The sequence below is a fragment of the Nylanderia fulva genome, unplaced genomic scaffold (genome assembly GCF_048542155.1).
Source record: "Nylanderia fulva isolate GAGA-0341 unplaced genomic scaffold, ASM4854215v1 Scaffold173, whole genome shotgun sequence".
Classification (NCBI taxonomy): domain Eukaryota; kingdom Metazoa; phylum Arthropoda; class Insecta; order Hymenoptera; family Formicidae; genus Nylanderia; species Nylanderia fulva.
The window spans coordinates 35782-58837 of record NW_028189979.1 but is presented as its reverse complement, the minus strand read 5'-3'; the positions used below and the strand labels follow the sequence as shown (position 1 = coordinate 58837).

Sequence of the window (23056 nt, the reverse complement as noted above, 5' to 3'; positions counted from 1 at the left end):
TTTAAAAATAGTGGGGGTAAAAGGAATTCTTAGAAATACGATTGCTTAAGAAATTTTTAAAAATAGTGGGGGGTAAAAGGATTTCTTAGAAATATCTGGTGAGGAAAATAACAAAGAGAACTGTATGTAAACAATATGTTTATTCAAAAAACGAATGATCGTCGCGATTGGCCGACCACCAATTAAATAATTTAAATACATTTTGTAACACGCAATTTTTTACATGTTTATTACACCGTAGAGTATATGTAAGATCTAATTTATTTAATGCAGGCACATCTTCATATATGGCATCCAAGGTCTCAATGGTGAAACCGCTGCTCGCATCGTCCACTATTTTGGCAAGCCATTCTCGCTTTTCGAGTCCTTTTACATACACGAGAGAGGACTCTTCTTCCTCCTCTTCTTGATCATTTATGCCAGCGATAGCTGCCGTGATCAAGCGTTGAGCTATGCAGTATGGAACATTTCCATCCTCTCATTGCAAGCTGTGATGATGCTGAGTTAACCACGAAGCCTGGCGCCTTTCCGACTTTATAAGCACGCTCCATGGCACAAGGCATGCGAGAGGATATATCCTCTTCTCAGGATTGCCGCTTCCTTCACAATAAATCGTTTGTTTAGGATAAATCCTTGCAGGTCGACAAACGTTGGTGCAGACATGATCTTTTCAATGTGAGTCAGTCGAGAGGTATTACGATATTCTTCAGACATCTCACATCATCATGATTATGTATCCTTCTCCTCCCCTCTCTCACACGCGTAGTTGTGTAAACATTTTTAGGTGATTTTGCGCACAACGTTGGTCAACGGGTTGTACTGGATAACGCGATCGTGCATGATGAGACAATATGCTGTGGTATTATTAGGTATATTCTCCTTACACTCGAACTCTAATCTCACATCCACCGTTGCGCTCTTAACCAATTTGTTTTGTCGAGAACAATCGATAATCACAAACGGACCGTAACGTAGAAATAACGAGACGGTGAGGCTCGGCTCGAGATACTCGTATCCGTAATAATTTTTGCAAAAACGCGCATACGTGTCATACAGAATCGACCATCTGTTTCTATCGAAATCCAGATTTATATCGTCATACGGATAACATTCCGAGTTCAGATAGAGTTTCACGTTGGTTAATTTACAGTTGTCGAATCGACTCGTATCCTCGGACATGATGTTTCCGCCCTGTCTGCAGAGCAAAAATTACATATCGCGGCTTCTCCAGTTGAGTCGCGGTCTTAATGGCCCACGAATGCTTGGTCGTACGCTGCAATAGCGGAAATTTGTATAGATCTCACGAGCGGAAACCCATGCTGAGGTAACGTCCGTTTTCCAGAGCGCGCAGCATCGACAGCTTCTTAATCTCGCTCAACAACACGTGTGGCATTCGCCATTGTATCTTGAATATGTTGATCGCAGGCTCCAGTGCAGAATCTCCATGCAGACAATTATTGTCGTTGCGCGCTCGTATTAAGATCAACTCATGACACGCATTAATAACCACGCGTTTGTACTCCTCGCAAAATCCCAGCAACATGTGCAGCGGCACATAAAAATTAAAGTATCCATTTACAGTAGTCGGGCTATCCCAGCCTGCATTTCGCATAATCACGCTTCTATCAGATGACATTGTTACATAGTTTTTCAGCAAACTTGTTATTCCCACATTCCTGTTGCGATCAATCTCCACACCATCGAGCTCATAGCGAATTTCGTCAAACATGAATGCGACGCAATTATTTCCCAGCATCACATTGGATCCCTCAACTGGATGATTTATCCGCAGTTCTCCCTTGATGTAGAGGAAACTCTCATACGGCAACGTATATAAATCCTGTTGTTGTATGGGTATTCTTATCTCGTCGCTGTATCCAAATGTTGTGTTGGCAAACGGGTTGTATGTGTGAGTCTCAATCTTGACGATGCGATCGTCAAAGACTGGCTCTTCCTCGATGTTGAGAATCTCAGTAATTGTTCAGATGGCACGCATCGCAAATCCCAAAGATTGTAAAAATGCAACGTTTGACAAGGTGAGTCTCTTCTTTGTGGTTGATTTGATATTAGCGAATGATGTTGCTGCTAGCCTGATTGTATTCTTCGTCTTTATTCAACACGAGCATCCCGTCGCACGAGGTGTTGCTGCGGCCCGCCGTCGTACGTGCAATCTAACTGTTATCTCTTTACCTCGAAAATCGAGCAATCGTCCCTCCTGGTCAACAACGCGTAACACTAAATCAGTAATGCTCCGTACGAAGATCGGCAGGTAAATGATCTGCGCCGGAGTTTCCGATATCTTATATCCTGGTGGTACCCTCGGTGAAAATTCATGTATCGTGTAAACGAGTTTACTGTTGCTGTATGCACCCGCGGTCACGTTACACTCTATGCGGATAATGTTCACGTTAATAATATTAATCGGCATGTCCGATTCGTATCATTTTTGCGGTTGCAGTATACGATTCGAGAATCCCAGCAGTGATCCAATGTTGTTGGGCACATTTAAATATCGCACCAATTCCTCGGATAGTCGAAGATTGCCAAAACTGTCGAAATAAATTGCGCGATTTCCCCTTTTTGCATACGCCACCCAATGAGTGCCAGGACCGTCTGTACTGTCCAGATTGACGATATCGCTCTCATTTTCTCGCGCGCCATTTTTTGGTAAATTTTTGCGCATAAATACACCTTTAAAATATGGAATGTGCATACGTTTTGCAAGTTGTAGCAATTGCACATTTGTAGTTACATCTTTTGGCATTTTTAACGTTTTTTTGACGTTTTTTTTCCTTGCTCCTCGTCCATATTTGTAAGAGGCGAGATACAGTCCGCGGCCTTCCATGGCGCGATTGTGGCGTAGTATCTCTTGCAACTGACGTTGCGCGGCCTTTTTGTCGTTTACCGCTTTTGCTACGCCAGCCGCTTCGCCGACCAGGGATCCGAGCGCGCCCAGCATTGGTAAAATCGGTAAAAATCCGCTTCGTTTCGCTGCCGAAAGTATCCTCCTTTTTTTCGTCCTCTTTATCGTCTTCAAGCCCATGCCGAGCTTCGTCTTGGCTTTCATCGCTGCCCAGACAACTGCCGCCGCGGCTCTTTCACCGAGACTCGAGTCTTTCGCGACGATGCGAGTTTTCGCTTTCTCGGCGAGTACCTTATCCGCCGCGTGTCTCTCGGTGAGTTCGCTGCTCCGAGAGTACGCTATATCGTGTTCACGGCACGCCGCGTTCAATGAGTTGACGCCTTGATCACCTCTAGCCAATCGCTTTTCCAAACGAGTTTCCGGGCCGCAAAATTGATAGCCGGGGATATGAAGCTCGACTGGAAGTGCGTTTATCGCACGATTTAATAGACCTGTACCTATTTTCGCTGACATTCGCTGCAATCTCTAGACAATACTGAGCAAAGCGCAAGTCCGCGCAGCTATAAATAGGCGGACGTTAGAGGTCAAATCGGGAGTGAAAAAATGAAATATGTGCGACAATCTCTGACAATACGAGTGATGAATTACGACGACAGAGTACGCTGCAACGTGAATGAAGATGTGCGCAAACACGGTACGATGCTACCGACAACTATACGCGCGATCGTTTGCGGCCCCTCAAACTGCGGTAAAACCAACGTGTCGATAAGCCTGCTGAAAAGTCCGCACGGCGTGCGTTTCGAGAACGTGTACGTGTACTCTAAATCGCTGCAACAGCCGAAATATCGCTATTTGGAAAATTTATTGACGCCGATTGGCAAAGTCGGCTACTTTACATTCTCCAATAACAGTGACGTCATTCCACCGAGCGAAGCATGTCCAAATTCAATTTTTGTCTTTGATGACGTGTCATGCGACAAGCAAGATACGATAAGAGAGTACTTCTCAATGGGGCACTACTCAAACATCGACTGCTTCTATCTCTGTCAGACATATGCGAGAATACCGAAACATCTTATACGCGACAACGCGAACCTGCTAATCCTGTTTAAACAGGACGCCACCAATTTGAAGCATGTGTACAACAATCACGTGAATACCGACATGTCGTATGAAGATTTCAGTGATTTATGTCGTACTTGTTGGCAGCAAAAGTATGGATTTCTATTAATAGACAAGAACAGCTCGCTTACGAACGGACGATATAGAAAAGGATTTAACGAGTTCGCTATACCACAGAGCCATTAGTCGTCAGTAGCATTCTCTAGAGTTTCTCTCGACCGGCTGATAATATTCGCGAACGTGAAAAGATTGCCATGGAAATTGCGAAGACGGCCGAATCGATCCGCAAGAAATACCGCGTTCTGAAGACCGGAAAGATCGATGACGATATCACTGTCAAGACTCACTTTAAACCTATTATTGAGCCGCTACAAAAAATTGTCGACAACGCGACGATTTTGGTGAAAAACGAGTCTAACACCGACGACGACGGTGTGAAGATCAAAACACAGTACGAGGGGAAGACAACGAAAAAGAGAAAACATAAAACTATTAAGCGATATAAAGAGGAGGAGAAGAAGGAGGCATTGAAAAAGAAAAAATATGATATTCTGAAGCCATTGGACGCTTCATTGCCGACAACATCTACACCGATAAGCGTACTACCTGTGATACCCAAAACACTCGTAGATAAAATTGTTTTCGAAACCACGCGTAACCCGCCCGAAATATCCCTTCGACGCTGGTTAAGATCGTTGGAAGGTCAACAAATGATGCGAAAGAATTGGGGACCATTCGGACAAGAGTACATGGACGCTCTCCTCGGTGCTGATAAGAAGAAAGAAATTGATAATGTATATGGAATCTATTTCGGCGAGAATGAAATGCGGCTCGGCAGCAAGCGATTCGACATTGACAAAGATGACAATATAATCATAGGCAACACGCGATACATTGGGACGCCCGGATTGTACGAGTTGATCTTCAAGAAAAGACCTAATTACCAGAAGGACGATTTGCAAAAATACAAACACATATTATTGGCAACAAACGGAATTTTGATGCGCAAGGTCGTGTGAAGAGTAGCAAGGGTGACAAGTACAAATATATAATTGCACCGTTGACGCGGGTGGAGAGCCCAAAATCTGGCATGGGAATGCCTCGCGCTATGACGCTAACCGACAATAAGATTGATTACGTGCACTGGGACGACCCCAACGAGCTAGTGGATCGCTTACGATTGCTCGACGCTTCGCGCCAAGCCGGCAACAACGCGGACGACAACGAGATCCTGTCGATCATCAAGGAACTGCGGGAAGCGGGCATTATTATAAATTAAACGAGGTCCCAACAATCTATTCAGTCCATCGCGTGACACTTTACAAAGCATTGCAAAAAAAAATGTCTATCAAAAAATTTGAATTATTCGAGAGGAGAATTGATACAACCGGCGATCATTGGTACACATTGATGAGAAGATGTGTGCGTAAAAACGCTTCATGTCGCGTCGCTACAGATTATGACGCGAGATCGCGCAAGATTCGCCGTGTAACGCTACCTGAGGCGGATTACCGATGCCGTCAACAAATTGTACCTGAAAGAGTGCTTTAAAACATTGATGATCCAACAGAAAGAGTTAGATGAGAAGCTGACTGCGTTAGAGAAGGATGTACGAGCGTTGGAGACTGCGATAAAAGAACTTTTGCGTGCGCCAAACACTACCTCAGACACAGACATGTAATAAGCGGTTGGCTCAGAAACGTCCATCAAACAGTTGTGAAACATCTAGAAGGGATTCTCGAGTGGTTGCAAACAGTTGTTGAACAGCTACAAAGGATTATCAGCGTAGTACTAATCTACAATGAGCAGCGACGGTAGTTATGTGACCGCTGACAACTGTAGTGAAAAGTCTAACAGTGAACGGCGTATCGGCTGCTGCAAACGAGGCTACGAACGGGTCAGAAACGGTTGCGAACGAAACTACAAACAAGTACTTAAAGGCTACGATCGCCTCAGGTACGGCTGCGAACGGGCCAGGGCGGGCTTCAAACGGGTCAGAACCAACTGCAAAAAAGGCTGCGATCGAGTCAGGAACGATTTTCGAATCTGTCAAGGACGTGAGTGAACGAAAGAACCCGAAATAACGAGGCACAAACGTGAAAGAACCTGAAAGAACGATGCACGAACCCAAAATAACGAGGCACGAAAGAACCCGAAATAACGAGGCACGAACGTGAAAGAATCCGAAATAACGAGGCACGAACCCGAAAGAACCTGAAATAACGAGGCACGAACGTGAAAGAACCCGAAAAAACGAGGCATAAACGCGAAAGAACCCGAAAGAACGAGAATGAATAGTAAAAATAACAACGAGCAACATAATTTGGAGAGACGACAGTTGGTAAACGAGTTGCACGCGTCAGCGAGAAAAAATTTCCCTTGAAGACATGTCATAATGCGAGGATACGATGATCTGTGGCAAGCCGACATTGTCGAGATGCGTCCGTATTCCCGTTTCAACAGAGGTTACCACTAAATACTCACCGTCATCGATGTGTTGAGCAAATATGCGTGGGCTGTACCACTCAAGAGTAAAGGAGGAAGCGAGACAGCTGGCGCAATCGCCGAGATAATTCGAGATAGCAAGAGATGTCCGAAAAATATCCAAACTGATAACGGGAAGGAATTTTACAACGCCGATGTGCAACGACTTATGCGAAAACATGACATTAATCACTATTCTACATATTCGGTATTGAAAGCGTCGGTCGTTGAGCGATTCAATCGCACGCTAAAGAACGACATGTGGAAGATGCTTTCGCTGAATGGCACTTACAAGTGGTTCGACATGCTACCACGCCTCGTATCAGATTACAACGGACGCAAGTATCGAACAATTGGTATGCGACTTGCCGACGTTACCCCCGCGATTGCCGAAAGACTCTTGGCTACCGTGTACAATCGTGTAAAAATCGCGGGCCCGGCAAAGTTCAAAGGAGGTGATCAGGTACGCATCAGCAAGTACAAACAACTTTTCTAGAAGGGATACACGCCAAATTGGACAACCGAGGTGTTTAAGATTGTTAAAGTGCAGCATACTAATCCCGTAACATATCTACTCGAGGATTATCGCAAGACATCTATCGCTGGAGCATTTTACGAACACGAGCTGCATCGCGCAAATTGTCCGGATGTGTACCTCGTGGAGAAAATACTGCGCAGGAGGGGTGATGAGGTTTACGTGAAATGGCTGGGATTCGACAGTTCGCACAACTCTTGGATACATAAAAACAATGTTATTTAATGTTATGTAATGTATTATATTCAATCATTGTATAACATACTATATATTGTATACTATATGAAATATATAACAAAAAAAATATATATATATGTAACAAAAAATATATAATTCTCATTAATACATCCTTATAATATAATATAAATATAATAAATATAATAAATATAATTTACAACGGTATTCGATAATGTCCCTACGGCAAGGTGTCGGTCGACTTAGGTACGACATACTGTTTGTCGTCGTAGGGACTTAGAGCAATTTTTGTCTTGCTGATGGTATACACTTTATGCAATTTCGATCTTATGCATGACTGCTGACGCGTCATTTCAATTTTTTCATTAAGGCAACGCTTATAATCGTCGAATGTTATACTACGCGCTACAACGTTACTTTTGACGCCTTTTGCCTTTTTAGTGTCCTTTTTACTGTCCACCCGCAAAGCATACATTTTTGCTATAAGCCCGACGAATTCGGTCATTATCGCACCGTTATTCTCATCTTTTATCAGACCCGGCACCTTTTTATTCGCGAGCGGTATACCGTACGTATTGTTGGCGGCGTAATCACTGGTATCAAATCGAGCGATATCGCGTTTCAAATTTTCGTAGACATCCTGGCATTTAATTTGATATATTAAACTGTCCGTGTCGGTGTACATTACTCTACAATTGTCACGATAGAGCGGTGACATGTATTCGTGGTGAAATTCATAAAGACATACTTTTGATATGTCGAGTATGCACATGCCGACGATGACGTAGATTGGTTTGTAGAATTTAACTTCGAGTTTACGTAATTCTATGGCAACTAATTTTTCCGAAAATATGCTTGTACTATGAAAATTTGGTTTCGCGATCATTGCCTCCGCACCATACCGTCCGTCCCATTTTGTTAATAATTTTACATCCACATGATTGCGCACATTTTCCATTGTCTTGCCAAATACCGCATTATTCATCAATTTATATAAATTTTTTTCAAAATCGTTTTTCGCTCGTGTTCTAAACTGTGTGTTGAGTTTGATGTATTTTTGAAGCTACGCTGACTGCGTGAATTGTAGTATGCGGTATATTTTTGTTATGCGTAGCCCGTGGCGCGTGCACTGCTGTAGATTACGATAGTGTATTACATAGCGCTTCTTATCGTAAAGCGTTGCGAGGAGTTTATACTTTCGCTTGCCGGGCGGCTTATCGCGTGTCGGGCAAAACGGTAGGTCAATGTGTGCATCATGAAGATGCTGCGGATACTCTAAATCTACTTTGAGAACATAGTCTATAGGCGAATCGAACGCGATAGATGATATATTAAAATTTGATACATCGTCGACCCACCGAAAATCGGCATACAACAATAGTTGACACATTGCCCATCCGTACAAATTATTTACATCAAAATACATGAGATAAAATGAGGGTTTTGATGGGTCGTACGATTGCATGTACTTGTTATTAGCCTGTGCGTATCGACCTGAACATCGACTAAGGCCGCCGCGTATACCTTGTTCGACAAACATAACCATATCAATGTTTGTTAATAATTCAAATTTTATATTTGTATGTTTTAACATGGCGTCCCATGTATATCCGGGGAGGGTATAATAATACGTGGGATCGAGTCCATAACTTTTTATACAACTGTCGCGAAAATTTTCAAATATATCGGCCAATAACAAGACATCAATTTTTAAATATAAATTGCAATATTCGCCTAGCGTTCAAAAGGAGAATCGGCTCTAGACGGTTTCGGCGTGTGCGTAATCACTCTCGGATACTGTGTCGCCGGTCAGGGAACTGTAAAATGAGTCGCGCGGCGGTAAACACGTGTCTTGTAATCTGTCTACGCAGTCTATGTATTCGTACGGAAAGACGCTCTTCCGTGTCAATAAATTGAACGTATCTGTCGATAAATTTTGATATTCCGAATGTAAAATTTTTAGTTTATCTTTATCCAAAAATGATGCTAATTTATCAAGACTAGCGCTGAGAAACTTATACGAATTGATAAACCGTAATTTGATATAATTTTTCGAATTATTGTCTTGCGTCAATCTAACAGTTTTCGAAAATGATATATATTTTTTCTTTGTTATCGGTAGTAATTCAATTTCCCCTTCGAACGCTGTGGCTATGTCTTCAATAATGAAATGTGCGTCGTAGCCGGACAGATTGTGAAAGGACTATAGGAATACTAAATGATTCTTTGTAATTTAAGTTACAATTTGAGTGCGCGGGACCCCTGTACCGCCCGGTGAGGTGGCAATAATCGCGGACGCGTGTATCGTCTTCGTCAAACGGTTTCTCACAAATGTGACAATGCGTCGCGGTGCGAAATTTTAACCACTCGTCAGGCGTTAAATTTACCATGGGGACATTGGTCGTTAAAATATTTTTTACGCGGATTGCTAAATTTTTAAGCTGTTCGGCGAACCACGCGACGCAATCGACATTACGGCAGGAACTGTACGCTGACAACGAACTGTCGTACAAACACTGTACATAATACGCGATGCTAAACACTTGATGATGTTGATAATTTTTGGCATCTTCGGTCTTTACTAAAACACACTCGAGGTCGGCGTACACTACAAACGGCAGCCTCGTGTAATTGTCAAAGCTGAGCCACTTGTCATTCTCGCTCGGCAACCGGATAGCACAGTCGTTCAGTTTCCCGCAATTTTCCATATGCGCCTGCAATTTATCCGCCGCTCCAAAATAATGTAAACATCTGTAAAAATAAAAATTTTATTTAAAATTTTATTTAAAATTATTAATATAATTTAAGTTTTAATAAATATATATACTTACCGATCGCATATAAATTTTTTACATTTTTTTTTGCTCTGTGGCCTCAGTTGTGAGCCCACGAGGCGAGACAGATTTTTTATACACGCGAAATGCCCCACTCCGTGTTCGTCTTCCACGTACAGCAGATTGACATGTCAGTCTTTCTTTTTTCCCGTAAGACGTAGCGGGACGATGTTCTCGTTTTCGATGATGTACACGTTTACGGAGATGTCGTTTGCAAGTTCGAATTTTTTAATTTGATTCACAGTCACTGGAAACTCAATGTTTTGGAGATTCAGCACTGTGGTGTAATGCGGATAGGAGGATTCTCGTTCCACATGTATATCAGCGGGGTACAGAGCGGCCACCACTGACCATGCGTAACACGCATTGTCCGCTGATAGCACATTAACAACTGCTCTTTTTGCCATAATTTTTCGCGGTAATTTGACATGGCATCCCGAGCGCATTGGATTATACTTGTTGATATTCACTGTCAAATCTATTATCCGCGACAATGCCCAGCCGCTATTGCGTTCCTGGAACTCTTCTAACGATGCTAGCGTGGGCTCGATTACGCGGCGATCGTACCACTCGCGTACATCAGACGTGCGAAAGAGTTCAAAGTTTCTCGTGTTGATACTTTTATTGGCGCGCTTGTCACCGGACACAAATTCATCGTTGAAAACAGTGTTCACTTTTACACTGATGTGTCTCTGCAACACATTCTTCACGTTCTCGACTACAATGTCTGCGGCATTTTCCAAAAATTGACGCGGTTTGATATAGTCTGCGTTAATTACCGCACCGGTCAGTATACGGCTATCGAACGCTGTATCGATCTCGCGCCAAACGAGTCTTTGCACGTTATTGCCGTCGCCACTAAATCCACCGCCGCCACTAGGCATGGATTCACCGACATACCGTCTCTGCAGACGCACCTTTGCACCCTTGAGTCACGCTATTCTAGCCACCAGAGACTGTCTATGTCCAATCGAAAGACGCGGACGTTTGACACGGCTGCGTTCTTCCAGCTTTTCGATAAACTCTTCGCACTCTTGCAGCCATCCGAAATATTCGCCCAAGGTGGTGACTTGGCGGGAACGCTCCAACAGGTCGCGCTCAACGTTCTCCATTTTTTTGTAAAAATTTACTTGTACTGCACAGAAATAACTACTTGTGATCACTAAACTTTTTTTTGTGCACCTCGAATGAAGAGAGCGTGCGCTCGCCAGTGGTACTATGGTCTGGCAGCTACATCGGTCCTCGTTATATATCCCGATCATCCCTTTGTTCTTCAACGTACGATGATGCAATTGTTAATTCGCAAGAAATATTTGCGATATCTACCCGCCGATAATTCTCCGAAATATTATCCGAGTTGCAAGACACGTCACAACTTGCGAAGACATGTCGCAACGCATTCGCCCCCGCTGATATTTCTTAGAAATATACGTATCAACTCCTTGATCGTCGGCGCTCACCAATAAATCGGTGGCAGCCCTTCGCAGAATTTGATTAACCAGAATTTTTTACTTTATCTTATCTTGTAATAAATAATCTTATCTTGGATTTTCTACGAAAACTTAGATATCGCTGGAATGTTTACCTTATCTTGGATATTAGATATCGCTGTAATAGATATCGCTGGAATGTTTATCTTATCTTGTAATAGATATCGCTGGAATGTTTATCTTATCTTGTAATAGATATCGCTGGAATGTTTATCTTTTGTTTATAAACATATCAGGTAACATGATCCCCTTATCAGATAACCTGAGCTAATAAGATAAGCTTATCTGCTGATAAGACCCCCTCCCCCGCGTGACGTCACCCCCCTTACCCCCAATTCCCCCCCCCGCCCCTTACTCCCTCTCATTGCCCCTGGGTTAGAACCCCCCTAGTGTTACTACTTACTAACGCGTGACGAACGAATCTGACAATTATTACGCACAGAATATTAAATAAAGAAGAAAAGAAAGCGATACAGAAAATATGCGAAGAATATAGCGACGTGTTTTATTTAAACGGAAAACCACTGTCATGCACAACAACACTAAAACACGAGATAAGTATGCGCGCCGATATCTCATCCGTCAGTGTGAGACCGTATCGCCTTCCCGAGAAACACAAATTAGAAGTAAACAAGCAAGTACAGGAAATGCTAAAAGACGAAATTATTAGTACAAGCATTAGCCTTAGCATTAGTAGTGCCAAAAAAGGCTGACGCAACAGGCAAACCGCGATTAAGAGTAGTAGTCGATTTCCGGAAGTTAAATGAATTAACTATAGGCGATTCATTTCCACTGCTAAATATTACCGATATTTTGGATCAGCTGGGAAACGCGAAGTATTTTACGACGCTCGGCCTCGCATCCGGATATCACCAGATACCGGTGGCCGAGCGCGACAAAAATAAGACAGTCTTCTCGATTCCCTACGGACACTACAAGTTCAATAGAATGCCGTTTAGACTTAAAAACGCGCCTGCAACTTTCCAACAATTTATGAACTTGGTGCTAACCGAGATACAAGGGCTCCGATGTCTCGTTTATCTCGACGACATTGTTATATACGGATCCAGTTTAGAGGATCACAACAGAAGACTCGCGAAAGTATTACAACGCCTACAGGTAACACAGTCTCAAACTACAGCCTGACAAATGCGAATTTTTACGAAAAGGGGTAATATACCTTGGACATATTATTTCCGAAAACGGTATACTGCCAGATCCGTCGAAATTAGAGGCGGTAAAAAATTTTCCGACACCGCGGAAAGTAAAAGACGTACAATCGTTTATTGGACTAGCGGGTTATTACCGAAAATTTATAAAAAATTTTTCGCGAATCGCAAAACCGTTAACAAAATTAACGAAGAAAACGGAAACGTTCGAATGAAAAAATGAACAACAAATCGCGTTTAAAAAATTAAAAGAAAAATTAATGACAGCGCCAGTGCTAAAGTATCCGGACTTCAATGAAGAATTCAACGTGACTACCGATGCCTCGGACTATGCAATCGGAGCCGTATTATCACAAGGAACGGTAGGCAAGGATAGACCTATCGCATACGTCAGCCGAGTATTATCTCGCGCGGAACAAAATTATAATACTACGGAAAAAGAACTATTGGCAATTGTATGGGCCGTTAAACATTTTCGACCATACATTTACGGCACAAAGTTTTAAATAATTATCGATCATAAACCTTTGATATGGTTGTTCAATGTAACTGATCCCGGGTCTAGATTAATCCGCTGGAAACTGAAACTCGAGGAATATGATTATGAAATCATACACAAGGCCGGACGAGCAAACGCGAATGTCGACGCGCTAAGCCGACAAGTAACCCGAGATATCAACGAGGAGACAAAAAATAGAATCTTTATGTTAGAAAAAAACAAAGAAGAAAAAGAAGAGGAAGAATTCGCCGATAATACAAGGAAATATTCTGATGAGAAAAAGAATCAAATACTCTACGAATATCACGATGCACCCACAGAAGGGCATCAAGGAATCGAACGAATAATCAAAAGAATTTGATTAAATCATAACTGGCCAGGATTGACAAAAGATGTCGAACAATATATCGCCAAATGCAAATCCTGCCAAAAAAATAAGTTATCGCGACGAATAAAGGCACCCCTCGTAGTCACGGATACTCCGAATAAACCATTTGAAAAATGTGCATTAGATATTCTCGGACCCTTAACAGTTACCACTAACGGAAACAAATACTTATTAACGTTTCAGGATAGCCTGACAAAACTCAGTAAAGCGATACCGATCGCAAATCAGGAAGCAAATACCGTCGCGAAAGAGTTCGTTACGAAAATAATTTTCGAACACGGCATTCCCGAAAAAATTTTAACAGACCAAGGCACAAATTTTATGAGCGAAGTATTTAAAAATATATGCAAATTATTAAGAATAAAAAAGATATAAACAACCGCGTATCATCCCGAGAGCAATGGAGCATTAGAAAGATCACACCGCACATTAGCCGAATATCTGCGACAATATATGTATAAATGCTGACCAAACCGACTGGGATGAATGGATGCCATACGCAATGTTTACATATAATACCACTCCTCATACAGCTACGGGATATACCCCCTTTGAATTAATATACGGACGACAAGTCGAACTACCGACTGCACTAACGAAACCGCTTAAACTGACGTATAGTTACGATGACTATCTACAAGAACTAAGGGAAAGAATACGTGCCTCAAATCAGTTTGCGAAGGAAAATATTAAAGAAGAAAAAATAAAATCGAAAGAGTACTTTGATAAATCCGCGAAAGAAACCAAATTTAAAATAGGCGACAAGGTACTCATATACGACGAAACACTCTGACGCGGACGATCCAAGAAATTAGACGCATTATGGGCGGGACCGTACACAATAATAGAAAAAAATTCAAGCATCAATTATACAGTAAAGAAAGGAAGAAGAGCGATACGCATGCACACAAACAGATTAAAATTATTTATTGAAAATTAGGACTTACCTAGTCTTCTATCGCAAATGGGTCAAGACTGGTCGCCCCCACCAAAACCACTACCTCACGCACCACTCGCGCACCAGTACGCGTATCGAAGGTGACGTGCAAGGAGTGCGGCTCACCCGTCCTCCGGGACACATTCGCCCACCGGAGCACCACATTGTACGCCCGGGTATATTGGTCCCCCGTCATTTCGGGCCCCACAACAGAGGCGCGGGCGCGACAATAGGGACACAACAGGTCATACAGTTGCGTATAGGCATTGCACCGTATGCAATTATAACGGAAATTCATGACGGTAATACGTCGTGCCGCACGTAAGAAAAGTTGTCCTAAGACTAAAAGGTGACGACAGAAGACACATAGAACGAACGTCCCTCTTCCATGATAAGAAATTGCAAACGAAAGTATAAGGACAAAGTAGTAAGAAGAATTATATATATATTATTACAGGGCATTTTCACTCTTAATCTGCAACGCTGCAGTACTCAAGAAGGAAAGTGGAAGGGTCAACCGTATGAGATAACAGAATTCAAGCACAGCCCAGGAATATATTTCGAGCAAATCGGACAACTACACTTTTCCAAGAAAACATGGAAACTAGTGATAAAATTAAACCTTGCACCTTCTCATACGGCACCTTTCATTACAATTACATAATAAATACGTAATAATATTGCATTTACATTACATTTTATTATATATGAAATATAACGTGTTAAATATGCAATTAATGCAATATGTTTGATGTATCCACGTGAAAATACATATGTAATACATAGCAGGTATATTGCGCATATACGTAACTATTTATGTATCAAACACGTAGTTGATACATATTGGATAAGATTTAACCTATTAAAACCTTTGATAAACGGAAAGTCGGACACGTTTCTGTAATCGTAATCGCGGTGATCAGATGTTAAAATATTATAAGTGTTGATTATATATGTGAAAAAGAATTTAGTAAGTCAAAGGTAAGTTTTTTATATTTTATTGTAATGATTAGAATTTCCATATGGTTATACCTTGTGCAATATTAATGCGTATTTGATTATAATTGTTATTTTTCTAGGTTACATAATAAATAATTTTTTATATAATGGATAAAAAATTAAGTAACTTTTTGCATGTTTGTTTTGAGAAACCATACCGCGACATAAATCATTCTGTCATGTAAAAAAAACCTACCAAAATACTAACAACTAACGGTATCGCAACCGTTCCGCCTGATAGTTATATTTCTACGAGCATGCGCGGCGTCTCACGGGCGCCTTGTTTTACCAATGATCATCGCGATCGCCCGCTCGCGCATGCTCGTTCACAGCCGACATCCTGTCAATTTTGACAGCGGCCAATTACGCGTACTGCGCTCGGGTCACTTCGCGCAATTTTCAAAACGCGCAAAATCATTGGCGCATCACGCGAAGGTGGGCTCTCTTCTAAAAATTATAAAAGAGGAGCCCACACCCGGCTTGTCAGCCTTATCGTCTTCCGCCGTGAACCGCATATCGCAAACCGCATACTTGTAAAACCGCTAAAAAACTCGTTGTCAACCGCCGCTTTTTCCGCACTTTGATTATGATTCTGATTTTCTCTGTAAATTAAGTAAGATTGTAAAAGTTTGTTGAAGTGTTCGTTCTTAATTGTTTATAATATTAAAAGTCGGTTTTAATACAAAAGTTGACTCATCCTTTGGGTGCTGCGCGATCCTTTCTCTCGCAGCGCGTTCGTGAACATATTTCTGGTCCTTCGAGCCGGATCCGTCGCACCGGCAACCGCAAGTTCGCGAGCGTGACTCCTCGTGTGAGTGAAGGTGTGAACATCTGTGTGCGCAGCCGTCATGGATGTGCCCATGCTGGTCGATTGTCAGCGTGAGATTCAAATCCGAATCTCACGCTCTGTAGAGTACTTGAAGAAGCTGGGCAGCGCCAATATCACCACCAGTGCTATCGCCACACGCACCAGAATCCTGGATCAGCTGTGGACAAAGTTCGAGACGCAGCATGACCTTATCCGAGCGGCCTTGAAAGACAAATTCAGTGAGAGCGATTATTTCAAATCAGATTTCCATGCAGATACAGAAAATCTGTACGTAAGTCAGAGAAGCATACTTGATGGCTACGCCGAACACTTTCGTGCACCGAACGTAGCTCCTTCTGCCGACGTTACGCCACGGTCGTCACTGCCGCGCATCAAGGTACCGCCATTCTCGGGTGCTTACGCTGATTGGCCGTCGTTTCGAAATCTCTTTCTCTCCGTCGTGAGTGGCAACGCGATCTCCAACATCGAGCGCTTCCATCACCTCCGCTCATGTCTGACGGGACCGGCTAAAAAATTAATAAAGTCGTTACCTGTCACTAGCGACAATTATGAGCGTGCCTGGGCGATACTGGACAAGCACTACAACAATAAAAGGGAACTGATCCGCTCCAACTTTGCCACGTTCATCGCCGTGCCAAAGATGAAGGGAGATACCGCAGAGGAGTTGAGACGCATCCACAACGCCGTTATTGCTGCCGTCAACGGTCAGGAGGTCATCGGGCGTCCAATAAACTCCCACGGGATGGACCTCTTCAACTTCCTGGTGACTGAGCTGTTTGATGCACGCACACGTCTGGAGTGGGAGTCGTCCATTTCAGACTCATCAGAGCCAGCACAGAACGAGGCACTCGGTGACTTTATTAGTCGGCGGATCCTGACGCTCCATGCCGCACGACCGAAGGGCGTCAGCAAACCGTCCGGAGATGCTCCACGGATCGCCAAGGTACACGTCACGAAACACCATGGACCTGAACCGCCGCACTGTGCCCTGTGTCGCGAGAAGCACACCTTGATGACCTGCCGAGACTTCAAGGCCAAGACAGTCAATGAGCGTAAAGCATTTATAGAGACAAGCAAGCTCTGCTACAATTGCTTAGGCAACCACTTTTTATCTCGCTGCCAGTCAAAGAAGAACTGTCTCACATGCGACGCACGACACCACACGATGTTGCACGGAGCACCGACGTCTTCACTGTCAGCTGAGGCCACCACACGCGCCACCACACTGACCACGACTCTGCAACATCAGGATCACAAGGCCGTTCTTCTGGCAACAGCTCGAGTGAACATCGCCGATCGGTACGGTTCACCACACGCCGTACGCGCTCTGATCGACCAATGCTCTGAGGTGTCGATCATTTCAGAGACCTTGGCACAACGCCTTCGCCTTCCTCGAGTCTCGACGGATCTCTCGATCTTCGGCATCGGAGGGACCCGCTCAGGATCCGCTCGAGGCAAAGTAACGCTGCACGTAACATCAGACGTGACCAACGCCGAGCTTAGCGTGGTAGCCTTTGTGCTGCCTCGCATATCACTACAGCAAGGATCAGTCTCACGAGGAGAACGCAGCTGGCCTCATCTCAAAGGACTCCAGCTGGCCGATCCTCGCTTTTTGGACGACGACCCAGCTGAGTTACTCCTAGGAGCCGAGGTCTATTCCTTGATTCTCGAGGAAGGCCTCCGCAAGGGAGATTCAAGCATGCCGATCGCCCAGCAAACAAACCTGGGGTGGATCCTCTCTGGACAGATACGACGCAACAACAGTCAACGGACATCGCCGCACATTCCGATGCACCGCCGATCATGACCTCGCCGATCTCGTTCGCCGCTTTTGGGAGCAGGAGAGCGAGCCAATATCTCGGGCTCCACTCACTCCTGACGAAACCAAGTGCGAGGAGCTCTATGCGCGCACCGTCACACGCACGCCCACCGGAAGATACATGGTGAGACTGCCTCTCGCATCACCACCGACGACTCTTCAAGACACTCGCCGCCCAGCGGAGCACCTCCTGAAAGTCATGGAGTCCAAGGGCAGCCGAGACCCTCGATTTGGCGACCTCTATCGCGGTTTCATGCAGGAATACGAGGACCTGCAACACATGAAGAGGGTAAACATCGCAACAACGGCGGAGAAGATCAGATGCTACTTACCGCATCACGGGGTCCTGAAGGAGTCGAGCACGACGACGAAGCTCCGAGTCGTGTTCAACGGCTCTCAACGGACACGAACCGGTACCTCGCTGAATTCACATCTGCTGACTGGGGCGAATTTACTGCCAGCGCTCACCGACGTACTGCTGCGGTGGCGTTGGCACCGGTATGTCTTCGTCACAGACATCGAGAAGATGTACCGCCAAATTCTCGTACATCCTGAGGACTGCAGTCTTCAAACAATACTGTGGTGTCATAACAAAACGAACGAGATCCAGGAGCACGAGCTGCTGACGGTGACCTACGGCATGGCTTGTGCACCGTTCCTGGCCATCCGAACGTTGCGGCAGCTCTGTGCGGACGAGGGGGCGCAGTTTTCCTCAAGAGGCCACAGCACTTCGGCGAGATTGCTACGTCGACGACGTAGTCACCGGAGCGGACAACCTCGACGATGCCATCAACCTCCAGACAGAGCTGCGCAACCTCTGCATGGCGGGAGGGTTTCCGCTGAGGAAGTGGGCTTCAAACAATCCGGACGTCCTCACCGGAGTCCCACAGGAGCATCGGCTGCAGCAAGGACCACATTCCTGGGACGACGAGAGCCATTCGACCTTGGGCCTGCGATGGCATCCTCAAGAAGACCGGTTTGCCTTCACCATACATCCTCGTGTAGTCAACGAGTTCACGAAGCGACGAGTCCTCGCAGAGACTGCACGGCTGTTTGACCCGATGGGCTGGCTCGCACCTGTCGTGATTCGGGCGAAGATCCTGATCCAGACCACCTGGCTTCAGCAACTCGACTGGGACACTCCACTGCCGGCTAAGGACGTCAAACGTTGGCACCAGCTGTTGAACCAGCTACCTCTGCTCAGCAACATACGGGTGAATCGCTGGCTCAGAACCGACAGTGATTACTCCACGGTGCAGATCCACGGCTTCGCAGATGCATCAGAGCGCGGATATGCTGCAGCCGTTTACATCCGCAACTCTGAAAGGGAACAAATCTCAATCAATTTACTCATGGCAAAATCCAAGGTCGCACCCGTCAAGCAAGTTTCATTGCCTTGCCTTGAACTGTGCGCTGCTGTGCTACTCACCACGTTGACGTTGCATATCCAAAACACGCTCGGCTTGACATCAACTCCAGTGCACCTGTGGTCCGATTCCAAGGTCACTCTCCATTGGATCCAGGGACACGCCGCTCGCTGGAAAACGTTTGTCGCCAACCGGGTAACTCACATCCAGACTAAGCTCCCGGACGCTCAGTGGAGACACGTGGCCGGGAAGGACAATCCTGCAGATTGCGCATCACGAGGAATTAATCCGGCAGAGTTAATCAATCACGCGCTATGGTGGACTGGACCTACCTGGTTGGCATTGGACGAGACAGCGTGGCCCAGCTCAGATGTCGACATCTCAGAGGACGACCTTCCGGAACAACGCACCACCAGCCTGATGACCAAACGTGCCATCATCATTGAACCGGATCTTCTCCTTCGGTTCTCCACACTCCATCGGCTGCTGCGCGTTACGGCCTGGTGTCGTCGATGGCTCAACGTGGCGAGCCGAGAGGTCACACTTGGTCGCCCGCTGCCTCCTGATGAGCTGGACGCCGCCCTATTCCAGTGGCTTCGAATTGTGCAGGCGCTCCACTTCCCGGACGAGGTAGCCGCTGCCTATCGCGGGACGCTCCGGTCCACCACGCAGTCCACTGATCAAACTCAGTCCATTCCTCGACGACCAAGGTGTACTGCGCGTAGGAGGGCGCCTCAAACACGCTCTGCTGCCCTACGACGAGAAGCACCCGGTGATCGTCCCGCCGGCCTCCTGGATGACGCGACTGCTCATCGAGTCCTGCCATCGTCGGTTTCTACACGGCGGAGTCCAGATGACTCTCGGCTTGCTTCGTCTTCGATTCTGGGTGCCACGAGGAAGGACCGTCGTCAAGCAGCAACTTCATCGGTGCGTCACTTGCACTCGCTGGCGAGCGGCCACTCCACAGCCTCCAATGGGCAACCTTCCGCGTGACCGAGTGACGCCGACTCGGCCATTCCTGAGCACTGGCCTAGACTACGCGGGACCCATCTTCATCCGGACCAGCAAGGGGCGCGGACACCGCTCACAGAGAGGATACATAGCTGTCTTCGTATGCTTCTGGTCGAAGGCTATCCACCTCGAAGTCGTCTCGGACTACAGTTCCGAGGCCTTCATCGCCGCCTTACGCCGCTTCGTCTCCCGCAGAGGCCTGTGTACGGACATGTACAGCGACTGCGGCACGACGTTCGTCGGCGCCGATCGCGCCCTGCGCGAGCTCTTCAAGGCGTCAACCTCCGAGGGCCATCACATCGCCCGCGCCGCCAACAATCAAGGGATCCGCTGGCACTTTAATCCGCCAGCGGCCCCTCACTTCGGTGGTCTGTGGGAGGCTGCCGTGAAATCAACAAAATTCCACCTCCGTCGAGTAATCGGCAAAACCACCCTCACATATGAGGAGCTTAGCACATTCCTCACGCAAATCGAGGCGTGTCTTAATTCTCGTCCGTTGCAGGCTTTATCAGACGATCCGGACGACACTTCGGCGCTCACACCAGGCCACTTCATCATCGGGGCGCCGCTATTAGCCGTACCTGAGCCATCGTTGACTGGTCAACCAGCATCCACTCTGTCACGCTGGCGTCACCTCCAATTGATGCGAGACCATTTTTGGCAGCGTTGGTCAGCAGAGTACGTGCACGGCCTCAACCCCCGTACCAAATGGGTCAAGGCCGAGGCCGCACCTCACGTGGGGGACCTCTGTTTCATTCGCTCGGAGCTCACCCCTCCGACCCGATGGCCTCTCGCACGGATCACGAGACTGCATCCCGGGGACGACGGTGTCGTCCACGTGGTGTCGGTCCGCACCGCCACATCCGAATTCGTGCGCCCGCTCGTTAAATTAGTCATGCTTCCGGGCGCGGATCGTATTCCTGGCATGACTAACGCAGACACGTCGTCCGCCGGCACGTAATTCATCTCGCGACACTTTTCACCTCATGCATTGTATCACTTGTCACATCTCTTTTCTTCTTTTTTTTTTGATCCATCACCGCACTGATAATTGTTCCGTCGTCGCACTGCACTACACACCTCATCATTTCTCACCAAACACGCGGTTCATTGTATTAGCTGATCGATTCACATACCACGCGATCATCACATGTCTTTCACCGCGTCGGCGCGTCTACCCCACCATCGATCACTATCGACTCGAGATTCCGCAGCCGAAATTCCACATATGTTGTCGCTGCGCGACAAGGCGGGCGGGAATGTTCGAAATGCATACTAGAATTATGTAATATCATACGCGTAAGGAAATATCATATTCATATAGAATATTTTAGAATATTCTATACCAAGCGAGAATAACAACACTCATATCGTTTTTTGCATGTTTGTTTTGAGAAACCATACCGCGACATAAATCATTCTGTCATGTAAAAAAAACCTACCAAAATACTAACAACTAACGGTATCGCAACCGTTCCGCCTGATAGTTATATTTCTACGAGCATGCGCGGCGTCTCACGGGCGCCTTGTTTTACCAATGATCATCGCGATCGCCCGCTCGCGCATGCTCGTTCACAGCCGACATCCTGTCAATTTTGACAGCGGCCAATTACGCGTACTGCGCTCGGGTCACCTCGCGCAATTTTCAAAACGCGCAAAATCATTGGCGCATCACGCGAAGGTGGGCTCTCTTCTAAAAATTATAAAAGAGGAGCCCACACCCGGCTTGTCAGCCTTATCTTCTTCCGCCGTGAACCGCATATCGCAAACCGCATACTTGTAAAACCGCTAAAAAACTCGTTGTCAACCGCCGCTTTTTCCGCACTTTGATTATGATTCTGATTTTCTCTGTAAATTAAGTAAGATTGTAAAAGTTTGTTGAAGTGTTCGTTCTTAATTGTTTATAATATTAAAAGTCGGTTTTAATACAAAAGTTGACTCATCCTTTGGGTGCCGCGCGATCCTTTCTCTCGCAGCGCGTTCGTGAACAAAATGCAACCTTTATCATTAGATTCTGACAATTCAAGTGACGGCGCAAGTGATAATATCAACATTGATGATAAAAGTATGGATAATGAATTGTTGTGCAATCTTCGAAATTGGTCTTTTGAATTTAAAATTAGACTTTATGTTTATGCTGGTTATGTTTGTCTGCATTACTCATCATCAAATAGCAGTAAAATAAAATAAGGTGATATATAAACGTAATCAAAGAAGATTTGCATTTGTGACTATTCGACGATATTTGTTCATATTCATTCGCATTCGTGTCTGTACATTTGTCTCATCAATATTCAAGATTTTAAAAAGGTATATTAAAAATATGAATAATACATCTAAATAATTTCAAAATTGAATTAAAATTAACTAAACTTTATGTATACGTGATATTGCATGTCACTATTTTTAATAAAACTAATTGTATATAATAAATTGTGAGTAATTTTTGCAGGTTATGTGTTCTCTGTTTTGAACATTTTACACCGTGTGGTTTCCAATATATTTCTAATACACT

At 45.2% G+C, this 23056-nt stretch overlaps 4 protein-coding genes across 4 annotated transcripts; 3 read left to right on the top strand and 1 right to left on the bottom strand.

Moving 5' to 3' along the window:
• Nucleotides 1-780: 780 nt before the first annotated feature.
• On the bottom strand, nucleotides 781-3067 carry LOC146723705 (uncharacterized). The gene is made up of 4 exons (XM_085481314.1): nucleotides 2881-3067; nucleotides 2191-2388; nucleotides 1305-1950; nucleotides 781-1195 (listed from the first exon to the last, which is right to left on the bottom strand). The coding sequence occupies exons 1-4, from the start codon at nucleotides 3065-3067 to the stop codon at nucleotides 781-783; spliced, it is 1446 nt and encodes a 481-aa protein (XP_085337440.1).
• A 13296-nt stretch (nucleotides 3068-16363) lies between these two features.
• Nucleotides 16364-18151, top strand: LOC146723704 (uncharacterized). Its single transcript, XM_085481313.1, has one exon. The coding sequence runs from the start codon at nucleotides 16364-16366 to the stop codon at nucleotides 18149-18151; it is 1788 nt and encodes a 595-aa protein (XP_085337439.1).
• A 1073-nt stretch (nucleotides 18152-19224) lies between these two features.
• LOC146723703 (uncharacterized) lies at nucleotides 19225-20523 on the top strand. Its single transcript, XM_085481312.1, has one exon. It carries the CDS (start codon nucleotides 19225-19227, stop codon nucleotides 20521-20523), a length of 1299 nt encoding a protein of 432 aa, XP_085337438.1.
• Nucleotides 20524-20752: 229 nt separating this feature from the next.
• Nucleotides 20753-21502, top strand: LOC146723702 (uncharacterized). Its single transcript, XM_085481311.1, has one exon. The coding sequence runs from the start codon at nucleotides 20753-20755 to the stop codon at nucleotides 21500-21502; it is 750 nt and encodes a 249-aa protein (XP_085337437.1).
• The last annotated feature ends 1554 nt before the right edge of the window (nucleotides 21503-23056 follow it).

Excerpts from the sequence above, each read along its gene's own strand:
- LOC146723703 (XM_085481312.1), top strand. The coding sequence starts at position 19,225 with ATGGGCTGGCTCGCACCTGTCGTGATTCGGGCGAAGATCCTGATCCAG.
- LOC146723704 (XM_085481313.1), top strand. The coding sequence starts at position 16,364 with ATGGATGTGCCCATGCTGGTCGATTGTCAGCGTGAGATTCAAATCCGA.
- LOC146723702 (XM_085481311.1), top strand. The coding sequence starts at position 20,753 with ATGTACAGCGACTGCGGCACGACGTTCGTCGGCGCCGATCGCGCCCTG.
- LOC146723705 (XM_085481314.1), bottom strand. The coding sequence starts at position 3,067 with ATGAAAGCCAAGACGAAGCTCGGCATGGGCTTGAAGACGATAAAGAGG. Across the intron at positions 1,951-2,190 it reads ACGATTGCTCGATTTTCGAG|AGCCAGTCTTTGACGATCGC; the intron begins GTAAAGAGATAA and ends ACATCGAGGAAG. Across the intron at positions 1,196-1,304 it reads CTCAGCATGGGTTTCCGCTC|ACAGGGCGGAAACATCATGT; the intron begins GTGAGATCTATA and ends TTTGCTCTGCAG.